The following is a 10000-nucleotide window of genomic DNA, read 5'->3' as shown; positions in this document are numbered from 1 at the left end:
TTTGAATTTTTAATCAAAATGATTCAAAGTCAATTGAGGATTGCATTGCCACTTTGCATGTTGAATTGGCAACTGTAAAATGCATTTCCAAATTGCACATTGAACTGCCAATTGTAAAATACATTTCCATTTGAATAACGAGGCTTAATAAAACTTCCATAGCAAAGAGGTCTTGGGTCAGAGCCGTTCCATCCTGAGATTACAATTCGTTTTTTTTGACCCCAGATTTCAGAACAAATACATGAGTAACTTTTGGTCTCTATGTTCACGTTGTTAACATTTTGGATAAAGGAACCCTCGGAAAAAAAATTGATTGACCATTTATTCGGATTTGTCTGAATTATTGGTGTCCTGTACGTCCGTGAGCGTCTTGAAAGCTAAATATTTATATCTGGATGTTGTGGGTTCTGCGGTCAGGTGTCTGGCAGGGTGTGTTTACCAGCGGCCTGGGAATGGGTTTCTGGGGTTTCTTGGAGCCCAGCTTCTTCATGGCGTTGTAATACTTCTTCTGTTCTTCTGTCATGAAGATGTCCTGTCCTCCTAAGTAAACACAAGACAGCTCGCTGTCATCTCACCAGTCCAAAATGCCCAAATAAATATAGTAACTTTTTTTTAACCGAGGCCCCATTTTTTGATCGTCGGGGGGGGGGGGGGGTCATCAACCTTGAGCGACTGGCACCAGAACGGCTGAAATTGATCCGGCGCTGAGAGCCTGCGGTACTTATCTTTCTCTTCTGCTGGTTGAAGTTGTCGATGATGACACCGATGAAAAGGTTGAGGGTGAAGAAGGAGCCGAAGATGATGAAGATGACAAAGTACAGGTACATGTACAGGTTTATCTCCTTAATGGGCTGCTCCTCCACCTGACAGACACACACACACACACACACACACACACAAAATGACACACATGCGTAGACGCACAGACACATTTGACACGCTCATTTGATCTCACGTCATGCCGGTAAAACTCATGTTGTTAGATGAATTTAATATAATACAATATGTTTTATCGTATATAATCTCATTCCATTTCATCTGATATAGATAGACAGACAGACAGACAGACAGACAGACAGACAGACAGATCGATGAGTAACTTACAGCACGTGAGTCCACTGCAGCGTACATGATCTCCATCCAACCTTTAAATGTGGCCTGGGAAAGAGAAGCAGATGGTTCAGTGACACTGCGTTGTGACAGGCAGTGTGCGTACAGAATGTCTGCATACATATACAGAGACAGATGAGAAGCACAGGATCCAGGAACATTTTGAATGCACTTGGCACTCTGGCGAAGGGTCGGTGTCGCTAGGTAGAGACACGCTGTCATGGAAACGCAAACCACTTGGATTTGTCAATGAAAGGTAAAATGGCAAAATAAATGGAACAAGCGTGCACTTCCGGGGTAAAATCGGAGGAGGGAGAGCGAGGGAGAGAAACAACCCAGGCTCAATGGAAGAGGCGGAGTGCGTGAGAGGACGAAAAGATAAAACAGTCGTCAAAACAAAGGGATGGGGAGAAAGTAAAAGAAGGAGTGAGAAATGAGAGAAACGTGGAGAAAAAGGAAAGACCGGAAATGGAGGGGAGGACATGTGGGGAGAGACAGAGAGAGAGAGAGAGAGAGGAAGAGAGAGAGAGAGAGAAAGAGGGCTGAGCTGGGCTACTTGAGTTGAGGGTGGGCGACTGTCAGTCAAAGTGGAAAACAGCTTGTCGCCGTGGGTTACAACCCGTTATTATTATGGTCTGTTTCCCGCTGACTGCATGCTGTAAAAGATTAAATGCTTGGGTTTCAGACGTGAAGGGTTCGGATGACTTATCCAGACAGGAAGTCAAACGATCTTATTGAACTGACAGCGAGGGTGATGGTCTTTTTCTTTAATGGAAATTTTACTTGTGCCTTGATAACAGGGCTTTTTTTTTTCTTTTTTTTTTTTAAGAAATTATTATAACAAAGTGGAAGAAAGTTAACTGGTTTCGAGACAATTTCCACTTTTCACACATTGTCCTGTACTCTGCAGCTTTAATAAAGCTCAGAAAGTATATGGAAACATGACGTCTATTCTCTTTGGTATCTACTGTGAAGGTACCACTGGAAAACAAACGATAACCCTATCCTTATCATCACCATCTGACTTATCCCATTTAATTATATGGTATGGTATGGTAAGTGTGATATTGCATACAAAAAATGGAACTACTATACATTAGCCCGTTCAAATATTGTGAAAAAGTCATAAATCATCGTAAACAATATTTAATATCCTAGTCCTAGGAAATATCAAGGTCCCAGATGACACACAATACAAGGTCAGCTCTAAATTAACCAGAAAACGGTGGGTGGCCGTGGCGGTGTGGGGTGTTTGAGACCAGTGACGGGCGGGGTGATTTTTTCTGCGGCGCGGAGCTATTTCCAGATGCTAATGGAAGGGTTGCCCCCGCCAAGCGTTGCCCGGCCGACCGGGCGAACACGTGGCAGAGCGGTGGTGAGGTGTTGAGTGACTTGTTGCTAGGAAACCGGCCTCCCAACGACAACTCTTAAGTTCTCGGTGGCCAAGAATGAAGTGTGGGCACTCAGATGCTGGTTGTCTCACTCCCTCTCCCTCTCTCTCTAATCTTCTTCTCTCTCTAACCCCCCTCCCTCTCTTTCTTGCTCTCTCCTCATCTCCCTCCATTTCCATATCCCTCATCTCCCGCCATTAAACGCCAGCTGAAGGACCTCTCTCAGCGTTCCACATTAGAAGCTGATTAACCCTCTCATTTTCCTCCTCGTCTCTCTCTTTCCTTTCGTGTTTCTCTCTCTCTTTCCCCTCCTCCTTCTTCTTCTTCTTCTTCTTCTTCTTCTTCTTCTTCAGCCCTCCCAATTTCAATTGGAATTGAATGTCATAGCCGCATCATTGGGCTGTTAGGGGAAATTACTATTTAAGTTTTTTGGTATCAAAGAGGCAATTCTTATTTTATTCACGTGTAAAGGACCATGTACATTCATGTATTGATGCAGATTTAGCTTCATTAAATTTTTATCTGTAGTCCCTTTCCCTGAAGTCTTTCTTTCGTTATTTCAAGTCCTTAACTTGAGCGACATTGTTGCCTTAAATATTTAAGTCAAGGGGGAACGACTCAGTATTTTTAATTGCCTGTGACTTAAGAATCTAATAGAAAAACAATGCGCATCACAAAAGGGAGGCTAAAATACCGCTGCTGGATCAAAGAATGGCCGACTCGGAGTTGACAATCTGTTCTGAAGGCAACTGGTGAAACTTGTATTTTTTAAGACCACCCTGTCAATTATTTCAGGGTGAAAAAAACAGCGGTAGTCTGAGGTGTTTTGCTCTGTCCTTGAAGCCTCCTCGAAAACCTCTGTCTCAGTTCATCCTTCTTTCATAGACGCTGTATTTTCTTTTTAGTGATTGTATGAAATCGCCATTTTCTTATTTTGTCCTTTCTGTCCTGCCTGGGTCGAACTTGAAAAATCTCAATGGGACTGGACCAGATTGATTAAAGGTTAAGAATATCATACGATAGAAAGTTCCTCTTTCCATCCGCTGTCCATCACTCCATCCAAACCTACATATTCCTCCCTCACTTCAGAGCTACCTGCAACTCCTTTAAACACACACACGTGCGCGTACACACACACACACACACACACACACACACACACACACACACACACACACACACACACACACACACACCTACGAGCGACTCTAAAAATATAAAGCTCTCAGACGCTGATTGATTGGAAACTCTCAGGAGTCCACGGTGGGCGAGATGGAGAGAGAGATGGAGTTGGAGGGGGGTGGGGGACATTATGAGTGGAGGAAGGAAATTACAGCTCACGCAGCAAATAAAAAGAAAGAAAAAAAAGAAATGAGCTGGAGAGAGAGAGAGAGAGAGAGGCAGAGAGCCAGTGAAAGCAGAGCAAGGGCAAGGTAAGTGAGAAATGGAGGGAGGGAGGGAGGCAGGGGGAGAGAGGGAGATTAAGAGGAAAAGTCAGAGCGTAGGAGGGCAATTACTACTCGCGGCAAACAGACGGAGTGAAAGGAAGGCTAGCGGAGGAGCGAGGGAGGGAGGAGGTGGAGGATGGGGGGAGGGAGGGAGGGAGACGGACGGATGTAAATGTAACAAAGCTGGAGGAGAGGAGGATTAGCCACGGTGTGATCTAAAGAGGTGGAGAGAGCGCAGGAGTGGCGGTGGAGTGGGGATGCTTCAACTCGAAGACAGAGAGGTGAGAGAGAGAGAGAGAGAGAGAGAGAGAGAGAGAGAGAGAGAGAGAGAGAGAGAGAGAGAGAGAGAGGGGAGAAGATGAGGAAGAGATGGAGAGAAAAGAGCTGGAGGCGCGGCGACTCTCCTGCTGGGAGCTGAACTGTGAGCGTGTCGGTGTAATTGCTGTCATTATGTGGGTGACTGATGGCATTCCACATTGTTCCAGTGAAGTCATGTGGATCCGCTCCTCTACTTTTATATATATATAGATATATCTATATATTTGTACATACATATATATATATATATCCATGATGAATCCACGAGGATGACTGGCAGAGCGTCAGCATCAGGAGATACATCTCCAAGTTGTATTTAAGGCTTGTTAACACCCACCTTTAAATGAAATGTAACCTTCTGCCGTCTTGGCTCTTTCTCAGTTTTGTTTGACATTCACTTTTCCACGTTGTTTTACTGTTTCACCCGCAATGCATGGAGCCATTTTTTTCAACACAAACTCAAACTGTAAAATCGGATTCATCATTTTGTCGATTTAAGAAAATCTATAGCTGCCAGCAGCCAAAAATGCAAGAAAAAATAGAGCTCTGGTAACTCTATCGACAACCTTGGAGTTGGTACTTTCACCGACCCCCCCGACTGCGTTTGTGTCAACATAAGGCCGAGTTGAGGCTAAAATGATAAAATGTGTTTTTCTTCAGGCAACATGCAATTTTTTTACGCACAGCAAGAATTTGTCAACAGAGATGGATCACTCCAGGTGCAGAAAGTAAAAGTCCTGTTCTCACGCGTTTTATTCTCGCCATGCATTGATGGAGCTGGTTCCACATCAGTTGGACCCCTGGGTTGATGCAAAATCCCGGAGTGGGGTTTCTGAACCCGGATTTTCCGTCCAAAATGTGGTTTTGTTTGAAAAGCTTTTCTCTGCTTGTTTCTACTAGCTACAAGTGAGAAATTATTAATAACGAAATAAAACACAGCGAAGTTATACTATAGCCGGTGATAATCTCGCCTTCAAAGGGTCGACAGTTATTCAAAGACGAAATTTGTTTCAGGAAAATAAATAAACCCGTCGAATTTGTTGAATAATTTCGCAATTATTGCTGTCATTTTTTGCATAGCTTATGTTTTATGTCCATCGTGGTGCTATAGGAAGATCTGTGCTTTCTGTTTGTGGCAATAAATAATATTGATTTGAAAGACTGGAGGATTGCGTCGGGATCGTCTTCTGGAAGTTTGATTGTCTGTTCCTGGGAAAACCTCGACTCTTCGCTTTATCGGCTGCTTGTATAGTTCCTTCCCACGGACCTCCATGAGAAGAAAAAAAAAAAAAAAAAGTAACTGGCAGGGTTTTCGTTTCTCTTCGGGCCCGAGTGCAACTAAAAGAAGAGAAGGCCACTCCGGAGAGAATAAGAAGACGGAGGAGAGGAGAAAAGAGGAGAGAGAGAGAGAGAGAGAGAGAGAGAGAGAGAGGGAGGAGACGAAAAAAGGGAGGAGGACTCACCACTTGCAGCAGCGCCAGGTAGCCGGCGCCCACGTTGTCGAAGTTGACCTTCACCTTGCTCCAGTAGAAGTGTGTGTCGTTGAGCGCCAGACACTCGGTCTTGTTGTTGACGAAGGAGGCGTTGTAGATGTAGCCCGTCCTGTTGACGCAGCGGCCGAACTTGCCCGCAAACAGGTTGACGCCCATGATGCTGAAGATCAGCCAGAAGATCAGGCAGACCAGCAGCACGTTCATGATGGAGGGGATGGCGCCGATCAGAGCGTTCACCACCACCTGCGGGGGCGGGGGCGCACACACACATTTATACACACACGTCGATAAATATTAAATACATGCATAGACACGAGGGCTGGGCGATATTGAAACGATACCGCGATATTGATAAATCGATGCCATGTCGGAGCTCGCAGAAAATATTTACACACAAGAAATAATTGAGAAACAATCATAAGAAACGTGGATATTAATTGGACTATTGATTAGAACATCTAGAAAAGTCGAGGAAGTTCTGAAAACTGCGATACTTATTGTGATGCAGCCTCGAAGACAACATTTAACCATATCACATGAAATAACCAACATCCCAGGTATCCATCGTAATCGCCCAGCACTAATGTACACACACCCATACTGTACGTGTATAAACACATTCATACCTATGAAAACACACACAGGAAACACACTAGACCAGACCCGTTACACAGCTTCCTACTCGGCATGCCGGTGAATCTGGCCAATAAGATTCTGCTATTTTATCATCTCCCGGGTTAGGGTTATGGTTAACCACCAGTTAAGTTGGTTAAATGTTATGAATCACTGGCGTCCTCATCGGGTTTTAAATTCCATCTACAGAGTTCATAGTGCAGGGCACGGAGAGAGAGAGAGAAGGAGAGAGAGAGAGACAGTGAGTGAGAGAGAGAGAGAGAGTCAGTGAGTGAGAGAGTGAGAGAGAGAGAAAAAAAAAAGAGTTGAGCTCAAAAGGCTAGTTTCTACTGTCAGCGCAGCACCACACACACACACACACACACACACACACACACACACACACACACACACACACACACACACACACACACACACACACACACACACACACACACACACACACACACACACACACACACACACACACATACACACACGCGTGTTCACACACACACACAGCTTGCTCCTACCAAGCGATCTGCCACTCAGCCTTTCCTCAGTCTACCCAGAACGCACTCCTACTACCCAGAATGCCGTGCAGCCGTGCTGAGTGAGCGGCACGTCGCAGCACGGCGCTGTGCGCAGAGCGTTTGTAAAACGGCGTGATGCCTAATCTTATTAGCCAGATAAAGCACTGACAGAGAGAGAGAGAGAGGAAGAGAGGAGAGGAGGGGGTAAAGGAGAGAAGGAAGACAGAGAGAAGAGGAGAGAGAGGAGGGGGAGAGAACAAGACCCGTTCTCCCATTGTGAACACATTTAATTTCCTCTCAGGTGACGTAACCTCCACAGCCAGAGCCCGACGACCTCTGACCCCGAGCTCAGCCTCGTCCTGTGGGTTTCTCCTTAATTCACAACCACAGTTCACACTGTGCACACATTATTTTCCCAAAACTTTCTCTAGGACTTCTGTATAAGTCACGGAATGCTCTTTTTGAAAATACAGAGGAAGGCTTAATCAATCAAATATGTTACTAGCGCTGGTTGTGCATCGTGTGCATATACTGTATGATTAAAAACATGTTTTGAAGATTGATCAGACTGCAGGTCTAGTTGTTGCAGGGCTCTGGTGTTGTGAAAGAGAGAAAACAGAATGTTTCCTGAAGTGCATATGAATATATTAATACTGACGTCGAGTTGAAAATCATTAACATGCGACAGAATTCGGTTGAGAGCAACGGTGAGGGTCAGCGAGACACACCATATGGGTTGGGTTTCACTTTCAACATTCAGTGCATTGATATCACATCAAATAATCACCGTTCATCGATCAATTTGGTTTAATTACTGTGCCAGGCCATCCAGTTTACCGTTCGCAATAACTAATGTGTGAAATAGAGACTTTCACGGATACAACAGGAAAGACGATCACAACACAAAAACAGACGCAGGAGTCGATAAAGAGAATCAGATTAGAACATCAACATGCACAGATGCTTTTCCTGCGTCTGGTGGAAGTCTAGCGGCGTGAGTCACTATAACACTGAGGGGACGGTGAGACGGCGGAGGATGAGCGAAAGAAAGTGGAAATAACAGCAGAATGAAGATACTCTGATCAAACAGGTTTTCAGCTTTAGTTTTCCTAAAACTCGGCTGGAACGCTACAACGCGGCATTAAATGTGATCGCAGGACTTTGAAACAGTTTCAGCGGTGCAAGGCAGTGGAGAAGGACATGTGAATAAATATTGCAGTGATGACATTGCGTCGATCGCGGCGGATCAGCTGTGTATGCCAGGAAAAGCAAAAAGAAAAGTCTAAATACGATTGAAGTTTTCCTGTTTTCCTGTTCATTCCAACCAGAAGTTGGAATGATGCTGCTTTGTGTTCTTTTATGGATCACTCATGGGAAATGGACCGATCGGAATAAGAGGGATTGCCAAAATAGCACAGACGGTGAAACCAATGCCTGAGAGTCCTTATCGCTGAAGTTGTATGAAAAAGGGCCAGTTTGGACAAAGATATATACAGCAGAATTGTTTTTGTAAGTATTATGCTGTACATATGCTTGCAAGAGAAAGATATACTGGGATGGGACTGACCAAAGAAAACCCAATACAAAAAGTCACCGACCAACACTGACCTGGGCACCACTGCTACTGAATGGGTGTCAAACACGAGATTCCCCAAAAAGTGACCAGAGTGATTAGTTCTTTACTTGGCTAAGGAATGGGCTCAATCACGAATACTGTATTAAGTCATTTCTCACATAGCTGTAAGCAGCAGTCAAGGTCTCTCGTCGATTGAATAAATAACTTCATTATTTCTTTCAAAATTAAAGTATGCCTATAATATTTTGTTATTGATAATAAAAATTAACCATTTGCTCATAACAATGAAGTATAAAAAGAGTGACCGGCACCTAGAAGGCGTCTACCTGTTCAGCAGCGGTGCCCAGGGTTAGTTTTGGACTTTAATACTGACTCTTACCCTCATGCCTTCAAATCTGGACAGGGCTCTGAGCGGCCTGAGCGCTCTGAGCGTTCGTAAGGATTTGATGGCGGCAAAGTCTGAGTAGCCCAGCGTATTGGCTACCAGACTGACCAGCGATACCTGGAGGATAGAGAGAGAGAGAACCGGCAGGAAGAGAAAGTGGGAGAAATAGGAAGGAAGGAAGGAAGGAAAGAAGGAAGGAAGGAAGGAAAGCGAGGAAAAGACGAAGAAAGTCCACAGGTAGAGAGAGAGAGAGAGAGAAAGAGAGAGGGAGAGAGGAAGGAAAGGGAAAGAGAGAGCCAAGATCATTAGCTTGTATGGTAAAACAAAGTGAGTATAGCAGCGAACCAATGGAACCTGGATCCAGGGAGAGAGAGGATGTTAACATCAAGGTGGCTGAAAAAAAGATGGAGAAATCTGTGAGTGGGCTGAATAACCGAAATTGATAATTAGCTCCAAAAAAATATCCCTATAATAGTGAAAAAAATTAAATACTTAAATAATACTTCAATACTTAAAAATGTACTTCATTTGTTTTATCTACACAAATAAAATATTACATTCATTGGATCTCTTGATTAAATGTATTAATTTGTCGTTTTTTTTCACTTAAAATGTGGATGTTAATTTCTCAATTTCAAGTTGAGAAATATAGATTTGACAAAATTAAGCATTTTTTTAATTGATCCAATGACTCCAATGCAAGGTTTCTGGGGTTTTTTTCTCTCGGTCTAATGACCACAAAAAGTAAAACAAGTATATTCCTGAATAACCCGGAAAAACCTTGTACGTAATCAAACAAACTCCAAAAGGTTCTCCTGTTGGAAATAATGGGAATATATTATCAATGGGAAATTACTGCATTGCTGTGAATGAGAAAAACAAATGTTTACTGTCATCAATTTATTTATTATTGTTATTATTATTATTATTATTATTATTATTATTATTATTATTATTATTATTATCATCAATATCTAGGCTCACGTCAATATTATTGTTGTTGATAGAACAATTATTATGATAATATAACAGTTATCAGAGTACTAATAAAAATATTCAATACAATAATCATTATTAACAAAATATTATTATTATGAAGAAGAAGAAGAAGAAGAAGAAGAAGAAGAATTCACT

The 10000-nt window shown here is 43.1% G+C and overlaps 1 protein-coding gene across 1 annotated transcript in view; it reads right to left on the bottom strand.

Annotated features, from left to right (window-relative positions):
• scn5lab (sodium channel, voltage gated, type V-like, alpha b) overlaps positions 1-10000 on the bottom strand; it is a gene marked incomplete at its 5' end in the record, with an annotated part of 113784 nt that overhangs the window by 5605 nt on the left and 98179 nt on the right. The window contains 5 exons of the mRNA XM_080020666.1: positions 440-540; positions 722-863; positions 1105-1158; positions 5731-6003; positions 8861-8983. Of these exons, the coding sequence (XP_079876792.1) occupies positions 440-540; positions 722-863; positions 1105-1158; positions 5731-6003; positions 8861-8983 (693 nt within the window). The remainder of the gene's footprint in view (positions 1-439; positions 541-721; positions 864-1104; positions 1159-5730; positions 6004-8860; positions 8984-10000) is intronic.

The sequence above is a fragment of the Zeus faber genome, assembly GCF_960531495.2.
Source record: "Zeus faber genome assembly, chromosome: 19".
NCBI classification, from domain to species: domain Eukaryota; kingdom Metazoa; phylum Chordata; class Actinopteri; order Zeiformes; family Zeidae; genus Zeus; species Zeus faber.
The sequence above is the reverse complement of the archived record's forward strand: the minus strand, read 5'-3'. Positions and strand labels throughout refer to the sequence as shown.